At 36.8% G+C, this 13,138-nt stretch overlaps 3 protein-coding genes across 4 annotated transcripts; all 3 read right to left on the reverse strand.

The window, feature by feature from the left end:
- Nucleotides 1–860: 860 nt before the first annotated feature.
- On the reverse strand, nt 861–4,212 carry LOC106168748 (uncharacterized). Its single transcript, XM_087004905.1, has 6 exons — nt 4,036–4,212; nt 3,402–3,653; nt 3,073–3,237; nt 2,787–2,888; nt 2,070–2,189; nt 861–1,744 (listed from the first exon to the last, which is right to left on the reverse strand). Exons 1-6 carry the CDS (start codon nt 4,100–4,102, stop codon nt 1,308–1,310), a joined length of 1,143 nt encoding a protein of 380 aa, XP_086861031.1. The 5' UTR covers nt 4,103–4,212; the 3' UTR covers nt 861–1,307.
- A 1,763-nt stretch (nt 4,213–5,975) lies between these two features.
- Nucleotides 5,976–6,915, reverse strand: LOC147763359 (uncharacterized). Its single transcript, XM_087004906.1, has 2 exons — nt 6,504–6,915; nt 5,976–6,144 (listed from the first exon to the last, which is right to left on the reverse strand). Exon 1 carries the CDS (start codon nt 6,828–6,830, stop codon nt 6,525–6,527), a length of 306 nt encoding a protein of 101 aa, XP_086861032.1. The 5' UTR covers nt 6,831–6,915; the 3' UTR covers nt 5,976–6,144; nt 6,504–6,524.
- A 2,177-nt stretch (nt 6,916–9,092) lies between these two features.
- On the reverse strand, nt 9,093–12,457 carry LOC106171753 (uncharacterized). 2 transcript variants are annotated; one of them, XM_087004904.1, is made up of 7 exons: nt 12,282–12,457; nt 12,041–12,107; nt 11,278–11,619; nt 10,934–11,098; nt 10,603–10,704; nt 10,076–10,195; nt 9,093–9,827 (listed from the first exon to the last, which is right to left on the reverse strand). In XM_087004904.1, exons 2-7 carry the CDS (start codon nt 12,105–12,107, stop codon nt 9,376–9,378), a joined length of 1,248 nt encoding a protein of 415 aa, XP_086861030.1. In that variant the 5' UTR covers nt 12,282–12,457; the 3' UTR covers nt 9,093–9,375. The 2 variants fall into 2 exon arrangements, with proteins under 2 accessions (XP_086861030.1, XP_086861029.1); XM_087004903.1 differs by having other exon boundaries at nt 12,251–12,441.
- Nucleotides 12,458–13,138: the final 681 nt, after the last annotated feature.

Here is a 13,138-nt window from a genome sequence, read left to right on the forward strand (position 1 = left end):
TTTTCCAGAAACCGAAGGGGGCCAGGACCCACCCACTCTAAATCCGTCACTGTTTATGAAATATCATAGGAGAATAGTGCACTAAAACTTTGATAAAAGTTGGTTAATTTTCACTATACATTCACAGATATGTCTATTGCTCATTCTATACAATTTTTCTCTGCTTTCCAGCAAGAATTTTTTCATGGAATTAATTTCATCATTCCGCTGGCCTCGAGCATAGCGTGCCCTTTATCTGCGCTGCGCCTCTTTGGGAGTAGATAAAATGCAGTCCTTTCTGAAACTATTTTAAGAAAACTGTGTATATTATGTTAAAAGAAACCAATTGATAAGTATGTGATTAATGACAGTGTACATAAATACTTAAAATAAAATGTCAATCTTTGTCCTTGCCCTTATTCATTTATTTATTTATTTATCTATCTATTATTTAGATTTTATTTTGTTTTATTTATTTTTTTGTTTGTTGGGTTTTTTCGTCGATATTTATCAGAAAGATTTTAATCGCATTATAAACGCTGTTTCCTCACTTTGACAATGTCGATACTATCAAATTGAATGTCTTGTTCAGCAGCTGTTTGCAATCTTTATAATCAACAATAATGCATTTATAAAAGATGCGTTGTTTTCTAGAAACTGAGAGGTCTGATGAGCAGCTTAGTTAGCCGGTACATGTCCACATGATAAAGCAAAAGAGCCCGCTTTAAGAAAGTTTCGGCTGTTAAAACTAAGAATACGTTTCGTGTCACAAAGGCCGCATGCCTCTTTTACTTATATTGATATTGATATTCGGCTATTCACTGTGAAGTCGATTCTGTCGATGAGCTTACTTTTCAAAATAAAATAAAAAAAATTAATGCATCAGTTAAAATGTTTATTAAAACGTGCATCATAGGCAAGGCGTGTTCATAAAATGTGATGAACCATGCCATGCCGAAAGGAAAAACATGTAATGTGTAGATGATGAAAATGGTCGGATATTATAATGAATGATAATCAGAAGCAGTGCATTAATAATACTAAAAGCGTGCCCTAATAATCAGCACGCTAATACAAAAGCAATACAATGGTTGAAAACGTATAACGCACGGATTATTCTTTTAAAACAAATCCTCAATTTCAATACAGCCAATTTTTCGTTTTACGGACCTCAAAAAATGAAGAGAGATAAAAACCTACACAGAAAAAATGTAAGACAAAAAAATGTTTAAAAAAAGGAAAAAGTTTCTTCTTTATACTTATTAAATGAAAAAGTTCGAAAATCGTTCCCAAAGCTTACCACAGCCGAACTAGCAGGCTGTATAACCTCAAAGCTTATTTTTTAATGACAAATTGGCAAATGTAACAACGTCACTACTGTGTTCAAAACTTTCCGTTCCTAAGTTCGATCTCTGGAGTTCTTTTTCAAGCCTGTTTAGTCTACAAAAAAGGATCAGTACCATAAGAACTGCAATATCAACGACAAGAAAGTACGCCACGGACTGCCAAAAATGTTCTTCTCTGTTCTTTTTCTGTTCAGCTTTCATGTTTTCTTGCAGTTGGATTCGAAGCTGTTGAAGTTGGATTTCCATGGATCCCTGTTGCTCTCCAAGAAAGTCACCATAGATGTCGCCACTTTCAATGCCCGCCGCTCGCTTCTTGCGACCGTTCTGTAAATTTCCACCGATGCCCAGGCAGAAAAAAGAACCTGGAGTGTTGATACAAATGGGTGAACAACTTCCCGGCAACAGACACTCGTTTATATCTGCGAAGAGAAAAAAGTAACCTCATACATGAAATCAAAATGGAGGGGACGGAACGTAAGATCAAAAGCTTTCAAGAAGAAACGTGCTTCACTCCGAATTTAAATCTCTTTGAAATGTTGAAATGCTGCAGAACTAAATTAATAACAGTACGAATAAAATCATTTTGTTACCCTCTTTACATACAATTTTAAGTCTAATGAGAAACTTGCTTCAATTTTAATATAAATCTACCCTAAAATGTAAAAACAAAAAAGAGCTAAGTAGGCCTATAACTACAGATAACTGTATGGATAAATTCATTTTATTGCTCGATGTCTCCCTTACCAATGCATGTCTTGGAATCATTTGAGAGACGATATCCATCCGAACAACCACAGAAGAAGCTACCAATGGTATTAGTACACTGGTCTTGACACGGACTCTCCATGATACACTCATCCTTGTCTTGAATACAGAAAAGTGAAATAAAAGCGATATCTGAATATATTGGAATAAACCAGACGGCAGGATATAGAGCAAATGGATAATTTGTTTACATTTTTTCAGAAAAGATTTGTTAATTTTTTTTTTTTTTTTTTTTTTTGGGGGGGGGGGCAGATTGAATAAAAAAACTGCATTTTGACGGCGGATTGTGGCTTAAAACTTTTTATTGTGCCATAATTACAAAGCACAGTAGGTAACCATCACATTCGCTTTCATTACAACCTCATGATCCTTTATATAGGAATGCAGCATATATCATGCAGTTGATATAATCTAATCAGAATAATGGCCAAAACGAAGGTATTTTCTTTACACGTAGAAATAAAAAATAAATAAATAAAAAATAATAAAAAAAATTTTGCACTGAAAGGTATGATGAAAAGGGTTCCGTGATAAAAGACATTACGGGATTATTGTTGTACATGGTCATTTATCTGAAGTAAACCGATGAATATCGAACAATTAACTACTTACTTTTAAGTCCACAGTGCTAAAAATTCAAAACCAGCGTTTGATTGCAGAATTTGATTAAAGCCTTTGACTCTATGATTAGCGTACCTTGACACCTTGTTCCATTCACTGGGTATCTCCCATTGGGATCTTCACAGATACACAGCAATTGATTGTATTCGTTTAGCGCCACACACGTGATTTCATATTCTGAAGAAACAAAGAACGGTATTTACGGGTGACAAAATTACAAATACAGGTTGAACAATTGATCACTAATTAACAAAATACATGTCTCTGGTAATTATCTTGATATTCGTGAGGTGAGTGGTTATTAGATTATTATTGTAGAATATATAACTAAAAATACTAAATAAGTGCAAATCACACTTACTACATGAAGTTGTGTCGTTTTCCCCGGCCACCAGTTGATAGCCCAGACTACACGCACAGTAATGGCCGCCGTACGTATTTACACACAGGTCTTCGCAGCCGCCATTGTTAATAGAACAGGGGTTCTCGTTGCAGTAACAACTGTCTGTATTGTTGGTCCAAAACTCTAAAGAAAAGTTAAGACCTGCGCCAAATTTCAGTTATATTTCGGAATGCATTAATGGAGATAGGTTCGCAAACACACATACCGCACATTGAAATATCTACAGATAAACTAAAATTACAGACCAATCAAATGATCATTAGATTAAAACGTTTTGAATAACATACCTCTTGCCATATTAAGAAGCAAGCCATGCATATGTTCAAATGTTTCATTTCTGCCAGATCCGCCATGGTGGTGATGGGGGCTGGGACGAGTACGTGGGTGCCCGTGGGGGCTGGGACGAGTACGTGGGTGCCCGTGGGGGCTGGGACGAGTACGTGGGTGTCCGCGAGGGCTGAGACGAGGATGTGAGCGTCCGTGAGGGCTAGTGGGAGGGGTAGGACTCCGAAGATGCTTTGTTTTCTTCAATCTCAATGCTGAAAAAACTATGTCAGTGAATACATTGCACGACGATGCATATTATCATCCGAAAAGATAAGTCAAAACCTCCAGTTAATTGGTTAGAAACGTTATTTTGACTATCGAATGCACTGCTTAAGGCCTACTTGCATACACAAGCAACTGTATTGAGATAAATAATTATATTAAAAAATAATCGTTCTCTGCTTGGACATACACGGTAATAACGAACATTATTATAAAGGTGCTTTTATGTCCAAGTTCTCAGCTGCCATTCTTTTCTTCCAACCCCTCAAGTCATATATATAATTCTTCCACTTGAATCCATTTAAAAGTTTCAATTTCCCTATTAACCCAAGATATATTACTGAACAAATATAAACATATATATAAACCTACCTTCATTCGAATTCAGCGCCGTTACAATCAACGTAAGCAGGAGCCATATCATAGATTCTAGTTGCATCTGAAATTATATAATTGAACGTAAATGTCGTTACGCACCTTTCGCAGTCCAAAGATACATTTATGCAGCTATCCTCAAAAGCCGCTTTATGACAAAAATGTTTTCTTTTTATGTCGGTTTTTTCGGTGTAAAAGAAGAGAAAGAAATTTACCTTCTTTCAAAATTGAATGGTATCCGCCTCTCAGCTTCACGGAACGCTTTTGGACTACTGGTCGTCGTTCACGGACTGTCAAGTGAGAGCATTTATACTATCCAAGCACTGGACAACGGTCCAATCACAGGCAAATCACGGCCCAATCATCCAATCAAGTTCATGGAAGAAGTGGCGGGTCTTTTTAAGTTCTTGTCACGTTTACAGAAGACACGTGATCAGGCCTGGACCGTTTTATAGGGAGCTTGTAACTGACTTTTCCCGCTCCGAACAATAGGATAATTGCACTTGTATTCTTCGCTTGGAACACATTTATTTTTACTTTTTTTAATTTGGGACAGCACAAACTGTCAACCTGAAGATGATAAGAATACTCTGTCAAATTGATAACATTTTGCATAAGTTTTCAAGACATCTTTGTAAGTTTATCTCTGCCCGTCAAGATACGGCGTCACGCAGTTTTGATTGCTTGGTTTAACACAAGCAAAATGTAAGTATGTACTCCCGTACTTTGGGGAAATCTTATTCAAATGTTGCTCCTCAAACCCATAAAATAAGTTCACGTGCTGACTACGCTCAGATTTAACATGAGACCATAGATGTTGCAAAGTCAGTCATCATTGGTTTATTTGATTGGTTTGTTGTTTACAGCTGAAAATAAATCTGTCATTTTCCGGGCGTATGCTAAAATAGTTTCGGTGAAATCCCGTATCTCGAAAGCATCGCGCATTGCGACCGTGCGCAAGCGTCTCGATTCCAAAACTCGCCCATACTCGCCCCATATAATACACTGTAGCCTCTATGTGGTATCGCTATTCGCAACACGCGATGCTTTCGAGATGCGTTGCCCAGTTCAGCACAGGCTCACTCGTACACTGGCGTGGACGAGGTAAAATGAAAAGGGATGCGTATTGTTTATCATTGATCATGTTTTCAATTGGCCTTCTTGGAAAAAACGAAATAAATTTGAGTTTCTTGATAGAGGGCATTCAGAGCAGCGGACTAACAGATCCTTGGGTCAAATATGCGTAATCCCCGCGGGGAATCTATTCAGTGCCTTATCGGGAATTTAAGCGGCAACCTTTTTGGTGGCTCGCCATATTTGATCCACGGATATGTTAGTCCGCTGTTCTGAATGTCCTCATAAGAACAAATGAGAACGAAGAAGAAGAAAGATCGTCAAGTGAAGTGAAGTGAAGCATTGTGATCGTGGTAAACTTCTTAAATTACTTCATCATTTGTTTATTGTTGAGTGTTTAAATATTTACTTCAATTTTTTTTTTTTTTTTTTTTTTGTATGCTACGAAGAGTCTATTTATTAATTTTGCATTTAAAATTATGTGCGACCGCTCCGGTGATTTTATGACAAATTTCCATTTTTTTACTCAAGTGAACTCACTCGGTCTTTACATTTCTCTTTAGCAACTGTTCTCGTAAAAGTGTCGACTGGATTGGAATGACATGAAGAATATGCGGTAGGGGTTGTACCTAGTGTCGGCTTTAAGACAGTAGATATAAAACTAATTGCTTAAAAAAGGAAGAAGGAAAGTTTCGACAAACAAATCCTTGAGAGAAAAGCAGCGTGTGTGTATATAATGGCCACTCATAATCTGTTGTTTAGATAAAGAAACGACCTACTTCTGTTCTTCACTATTTCTAGGCCTATAATTATATTTTAGCCTATTATATTCCTTTTTAAAACAATAATGATAAACAACAATATTGTTTTTAGTTTTTAAATTCGAATTTATTGCTTTTCTTGTGAAAATAGATATTCGATTGTTTTTTAAAGTCAGCAAAATAAAGTTCGTAGCATTGCTTCACATCTTTTGGCTTGAGTCCCGATGTGGACCACATTTCTCGTACACCTTGACCGGCTGAGTATTTCAACCTGAAAGAACAGCCAATTTAGTTTGGTTTGGAGAGAGAGAGAGAGAGGAGAAAAAATCTAACCCCTTAAGTCACGGATTGAATCATGACTTTTTAAGATAAGAAATCAAATTCTTTGTTATCACCGGGATATGAATATATTAAAGAGGACAACTTCACCTTATTCCCTGCCTTTTCCGCAGTAGACTTGAGACAACGTATTCTAAATTATCTACGCTTTTTATAACCTGCTTTGCATGTCTATGAATAAAGTGATTTATTCGTTAGAGATTCCTCTTGGATAATAAAACTAATTTGTTCACTTAAACTTTCAAAAATGAAGAAAGAAATGGTACTTGCAATAAAAATGATGTAACTTACAGTTTTCATGAAAAGTCAGGTTTAATAGTAACCGTAGTTCGTCTGGTATCCGCTAGAGCGTTGGTACCCGGCGTTGTAGCCACGATCATAGTCGTTTTCATAATAATCGCCTTGGTTGTTTCCATAGTAACCATCGTTGTTGCTACCATAGTAACCATCGTGGCTATTATAGCTGCCTCCGTGGCGTCCATCGTTGTACCTGTAGTCGTTGCTATAGTAGCCCACATTATAGCCTCTGCGATTATTTCTCTTGAACCCGCCACGACCGTAGAATGGTGCGGCAAGGGCCACAGAAATCAACACGGCAATAATAATGAGCTTCATCATAGTGATAGCGGTGCCTGCTCAACTGATAAGTCTTCTGAAGTTAGACGTCACGGTTTAAAACTGGTGTCCCTACCCAAACGTGTTCCTTTATATACTTTAGTAAATTGCATGACAAATGCAGTTTGTATACGAATAAAAGCCTACATTTTATATTATGTAAAAAAATTAAGTTTTATCTAAACCTCAAATAGTTACCAGTACAGCTAATTATCCCACGGTTGGCATAACAACCTAAACCACATCGATACAGTAATGATAATGAAAAGCGAACGAAAACAAAAAACTAAACACAAGCACGCAAGAATTATTCAAATGATTACCTAATGATGAGGAAACACATAGCCCTCGATGGAATTGGTGAAATATTTCCGTATTTCTTTCCGCTTGAATATAATAAAGTGGCTACCGATGCTAGTGTTATTTCCTCGTGTGACCAATGCAATCTATTTAATGCGCGTCATTAGACCCGCAATCTGTAGCGGCGATAGTAAAAACAAACTCGCCCCCGCTTAAAACAGGGTAGTCTCCAGAGTGGTCCAGCTCGAGGAAATTCAATCAAGAAAGCAGAATCTTTTACTGAACATCATGTGGTGATGATTTTACAACAATCGCTTATCTTTTTCGTTTTGCACTTTTTTCATTGACATTTCATCTGTAAAGGGAAAATAATTCAGGTTCGAGGACTGATGGAGCCCCCCTCCTTATCCAAATATATAACCAAATTACAATACACACCCATGGGTGAATAGAGTTCTGTGCTACGCTTGGAATCACATTTGTAGTATAATACCAGCGACATAGAGGTTTGACGCTTAGTATAGATTCAGTGCATTTCTTTATTTTTATCTTTCAGGTTAGGAGTTTCATTAATAAAAAATACGTCTGAAAGGAGGATTTAGTTAACGTAAGAAAAAAGAACGAAATAATAATAATGACACGGATTAACTGGCGAATACAGAATTTTGTAGAGGGAGGGGAGTTCAATGATAAAAAAAAAATTCATCTCACTTTGCTCAGAAAACAAAAAACACTAGACGAGGACAATTTTACTGTAATATGTGATTTGCGCCGGATGGGAAACTCACAAGGTTGTCTGATTTCGTTCGTTATACTAGCCGTTTTTAGGAAGCTGAAGGGGTACCACCGATACTAAGGGAAGGACACGTAGGTTGGGCGTCCCCTGAATCTGCCAGTGTGTTTTGTGTGCAGTAAAGCACGCGGCGTTTCTACGAATGTAGTGTGATAATAGTTCAACATCTTATGGACAAATTCGCTCGATACTACCAAACGACGTTTATTTACAGTTAATGAAGCGTCATTACAATTTAAATTAATTTTTTCAGTGTTTTAAATGTCACATTTTCGACCTACATGTGTACATCGTAGCATTGTTTAATGTGGCTTCTTTCTTCTCTGCCGTCTGCTGACCCTGGTCTTAGCCCCTAGCTGAACATCACTCACCAAAACTCTCACTTGATTTACATAATAAGTTCATCAACATTCCGTATAGAAGCCTCGGTCTAAATTTTAGCATTTGTAATATTATAAGACACAATGGATCCCCATCCAAAAAGGCAATTTAGGTTTGCTGAAATCGTAATGGTAGGCCTACAATAATCGCATTTTGTTTCAGCCAGGAAAAAATATATATATAACCAGCAAAACGAACCAACAAATGTATAAGCTCGGTAGAACATGATGGGAATCCCAGTAAAGACCTGAAGCAATCACTATTCTTATGAAGTAATAAGCGCGGAAAAGTCCCCTGTAAAATATTACTATTTACAAATACCAATCTTTGTTTTATTTTCTTTCCCAGTAGCTTTTTAATATAGACATAGTTTCCCAAAGTTTATCGCAGTTGGCTTTTTTGTTAAAAAGTGTGAATAAATAGACAATAGGTGCGTTTATATGTTCGACTTGGTGGAGGTTATTACAGGATTCTGGTCACATAAATGGCAGACAAAGAACACGATGTGCTATTGTGATAGATGGTTTAGATAGTTAAATAACAGTCTTATGAAATGATGCATTTGTCTAGAGTTCATTATGATAACGTACATTCGATAGAACAACACGTGGATGAAAAAAAAACGGGGTGGCAAATTTCTTCACGGACGGTAAAACTTTTCTAGGAAAACACAAAGTTGCAAATATAAAAAGATTTGTTAAAATAGAATTAAAAATTTAATATGACAAATGTGTAATAATTTTCCCTAAGATATCATGTTTGATTTTAAAGAAAGTGGCTCAAGTGAAAAATAAAGTGGAACATTAGGTATTTTATTAAAGAAAATAGGTTTTTTTAAAACAATATCTTGGTCTTCCCTTAAAACCACTTGAACTCATACAAAAACTATGTATTCGTGTCTTCAATATTTTCAAGTTAGTTATTCCTAACTATAAACCCGTGTCCATATACTATAGATACATAAATCAGACAAATAGTAAATGACGGGGTGTCAAGAGATATATGCCCTGGATAGTTGCTATCATTTTGCATGTTCAATGTCCAACGTAACGTTCTCAATAATAACCGCAATATTCATACTTTAGGCTCATGCTTTAAAGATAAATCCTGAATTTTTATAACGTCACTGCTAGGTTTAAAACTTTCAGTCCAAAGGATCGATCTTTCGATTTCTTTTTCAAACCTGTTTAATTTACACATAAGGATCAGTGACATAACAACTGCAATAACAGCGATCAGAAGGTATATCATGGACTGCCAAAACTGTTGCTCGACGTTCTTTGTTCTTTCAGCTCTCATGTTTTCTTGCAGTTGGATTCGAAGCTGCTGAAGTTGGATTTCCATAGATTCTTGCTGCTCTCCAAGAAAGTCGCCATAGATGTCGCCACTTTCAAAGTCCGTCATGTCCGCCGCTCGCTTCTTGCGACCGTTCTGTAAAAATCCACCGATGCCCAGGCAGAAAAAATCACCGGGGGTGTTGATACAAATGGCGGAACACATTTCAGGAATTGCACATTCATTTATATCTGTAAAGAGAGAAAAATACGCCCAATAAATACATTCAAAACAGAGGGAAATAAATGAAAATTTTAAAGGCTTTTAAATGCTATTATATGCTATATTATAAATGCTATTATATTAAATTTGAAATGCTATTTGTTAACTTACGGGAAACTCAACATAAATCCACCTTGAAATGTCAAAATGGGTAGTTAAATAAAACTTGACTTTATAGTATGTATATAACCTCTTAATTACTCGTTGTTTCACTTACCAACGCATGTCTTGGAATCATTTGAGAGACGATATCCATCCGAACAATTACAGAAGAAGCTACCAATGGTATTAGTACACTGGTCTTGACACGGACTCTCCATGATACACTCATCCTTGTCTAGAATACAAGAAAGATCAATGTAAGATGTTTGAACATATTGCAACAGGACAAAACTTAGGGCCTAATCAGAAAAATACTTGACGGTGGAGTATAGATCAGATGGACACCTCCTTTCAATACCAATAGAGAGAAAGGAAAACCAATGATGGTGACGTTATAACATAAAAAGGTTTTGTCGGACCGAATATGATTGTATAAGTTTCCATAATAGATTTGCTCATGGGCAGTCAAACAGGTACACAAATTGTCTATATTTAAAGTAACACTTATAAAACATGAGTAAACCGATTAATTTACATTCTTTTGAACCCAGACCAATCTTCGAATAAAGATAATTTTGTCTTTGACTGATGACAATTATGATAACCAGACCACTTATTTCTGTGAAACGATGGTCAGCGTACCTTGACACCTTGTTCCATTCACTGGGTATCTGCCATTGGGATCTTCACAGATACACAGCAACTGATTGTATTCGTTGAGCGCCACACACGTGATTTCATATTCTGAAAAAAAAACAAAATTGGTAGGCCTATATTTGACTGTTAAATACAATTACGGGACTGGAACTTCAGGTTGATAAAGATAATAAAGAAAGCTGGCTTCTTTTTTGTGCAAGATAGAGGGATGAGATAATACGTTGCAATTGAAATTGAAATTCTCCAAGTATTCCATAAAATTGCAAATAACATGAAAATAAGATTAACACTTGAATATATTTATAAAAACACTTACCACAGGAAGTTGTGTCGTTTTCCCCGGCCACCAGTTGATAGCCCAGACTACACGCACAGTAATGGCCGGCGTACGTATTTACACACAGGTCTTCGCAGCCGCCATTGTTAATAGCACAGGGGTTCTCATTGCAGTAACAACTGTCTGTATTGTTGGTCCAAAACTCTATTTCCAAAGAAAATATATATAAAAAGAAATAAATCGCAAAATAGGAGGAGTTATTTTGAATGTTCGAAATACCTTAAATCCATGTAGCACCTATCATCGAAATATCTGCAGAATAGAGCATTGAATTGTAGGCATAAAAAAGGTCGTTTACATAAAAAATTAGTCGAATTACATACCTGCTGTCAAGTTTTGAAGCAATCCACTGAAGTCGTGGTCATGTTCAAATGTTTCATTTCTGTATGATCCGTCATGGTGGTGATGATGGTCGTGGGGGCTGGGACGAGAATGTGGGTGTCCATGAGGGCTGGGACGAGAATGTGGGTGTCCATGAGGGCTGGGACGAGAATGTGGGTGTCCATGAGGGCTGGGACGAGAATGGTTTCCGTGGGGGCTAGGACGAGAACGGTGTCCGTGGGGACTAGGACGAGAACGTCGCGGTCCGTGGGGGCTAGGACGAGTCCGTGGGTAACTGGAAGGGCCGCGACGAGAGGGCATGCGGTGTTTCTTTGGCCCCTTTGCTTTAAAATAAAAGGACAACAGAAACATTATGTACATGCACAGGTATATTATAACAAGCAGTGTGTACTATGTAGAATTATTTTAAACGGCGTATATTTGATGAACGCTAGGATACTAGATTAACGTTAACGATGTGACTTTTAATTCTTTGAATAAAAGATTCCCTGTACTCCACTTTACTCTTCTTCAGGTACGCTGAATTCATAAGTACGTATATTTAACTTCATACGAGTTGTAAAGGATAAGATTCCCCTCAACGACTACAAATGACATTTATTAGGGCACCAGCCAACGATCTAAAATGCATGTTTAAAAATAGTGTTTTAAATAGATAGAAAGGAAGTACTCGAAATTGAACGATAGGTAAAAATGACCGAATATGCAATCAAAATTCCTGTCAATCAATAAATGTACACTTACCTTCGATCGTGAGCAGCACTATAAAACAAATCGCCAATATGACCCATAGCGTAGTTTGCAACTTCATCTGAAATATTTAAACGTTTGTTGTTATACAATTTTCTCGTTAAAACTGTAGAGGGAAAAGATGATTCAGAACACGATTTGTAAATTAATCTGATTATCAATTTTTTAGTTATTTCGATAAAAATGAATAATAAATTTAAAAACCTTTGGTGATCTGGTGGTGTTGGCTGCTCGCTTTTTGCAGGGCGTCCGTCTCCTGTATTAAGAAGAAAACTTGAGGTTGGTATTTTCTGACGTCAGGTTGAGCAAGTGAGTGTTAAAATGGTAAATTATGCGTGAATTTATAATTCAGGCCGTGGTGAACCGACCAATCAATGTGTAATTTAACCACAAAGAGAGACGCAAGACGGTAGGTCCTTGTTTACGTAACGAGCTGCAATTTCTTGGAGACAAAGGGAAGGCCTCGGTCTTTGGTGAAGCAGGCTCTATTAGTTTATCTGAAGTGGTTAAAAAGAGACAATCAGGACAATCAGGTGACAAGTAATTGAGGGTAATTTTCATCTATACGATAAGATACGGCCTCAGACTTTTTATGATGTTAAAAAGTTTATTTCTGGCAGACAAGACCCCCGTCAAGCAGAGTGGTGGACAATTTTGATTGTTCCTTGAAAGCTCCGAAATTACTTGTTTAGAAAATTAGGTGCAAGTCGAGGTTACAAATTAACGCAAATTAGGACTTTGTTGAAAGTAACCCTCTAAAAACACAATCCTACATGTAGTACCATAATAATATGTTATGTAAAGCTGTGTGTGTGAATCGCTTACAGTGTGTGTGTCTGCTGTATTGTATGAAAACTCTACCACTATCACTTATTTTATTAGCATGGTAGGCCATCGAAATTTAAGTAAATCTAAACAAAAATGTCACTTTTTTGACAGAATCAGCAGTTATCGTTGTTGGACTGTAGGATTATTTACAAAGCGATACACAGGCAAATAAAGAAAACCTTGTGGATAAAAATTAAACAATTTAACGTCATAACTATACATACGGCGGTAAGTAAAGTTACAAAAGAATGACAAAAACCCTGG

Source organism: Lingula anatina, chromosome 2 (genome assembly GCF_051362555.1).
Source record: "Lingula anatina isolate TDL-2025a chromosome 2, LinAna3.0, whole genome shotgun sequence".
Taxonomy (NCBI): domain Eukaryota; kingdom Metazoa; phylum Brachiopoda; class Lingulata; order Lingulida; family Lingulidae; genus Lingula; species Lingula anatina.

Excerpts from the sequence above, each read along its gene's own strand:
- LOC106168748 (XM_087004905.1), bottom strand. The coding sequence starts at position 4,102 with ATGCAACTAGAATCTATGATATGGCTCCTGCTTACGTTGATTGTAACG. Across the intron at positions 3,654-4,035 it reads GGCGCTGAATTCGAATGAAG|CATTGAGATTGAAGAAAACA; the intron begins GTAGGTTTATAT and ends TAGTTTTTTCAG. Across the intron at positions 2,889-3,072 it reads AAACGACACAACTTCATGTA|AATATGAAATCACGTGTGTG; the intron begins GTAAGTGTGATT and ends TTGTTTCTTCAG.
- LOC147763359 (XM_087004906.1), bottom strand. The coding sequence starts at position 6,830 with ATGATGAAGCTCATTATTATTGCCGTGTTGATTTCTGTGGCCCTTGCC.
- LOC106171753 (XM_087004904.1), bottom strand. The coding sequence starts at position 12,107 with ATGAAGTTGCAAACTACGCTATGGGTCATATTGGCGATTTGTTTTATA. Across the intron at positions 11,620-12,040 it reads AGTGCTGCTCACGATCGAAG|CAAAGGGGCCAAAGAAACAC; the intron begins GTAAGTGTACAT and ends TTTATTTTAAAG. Across the intron at positions 10,705-10,933 it reads AAACGACACAACTTCCTGTG|AATATGAAATCACGTGTGTG; the intron begins GTAAGTGTTTTT and ends TTTTTTTTTCAG.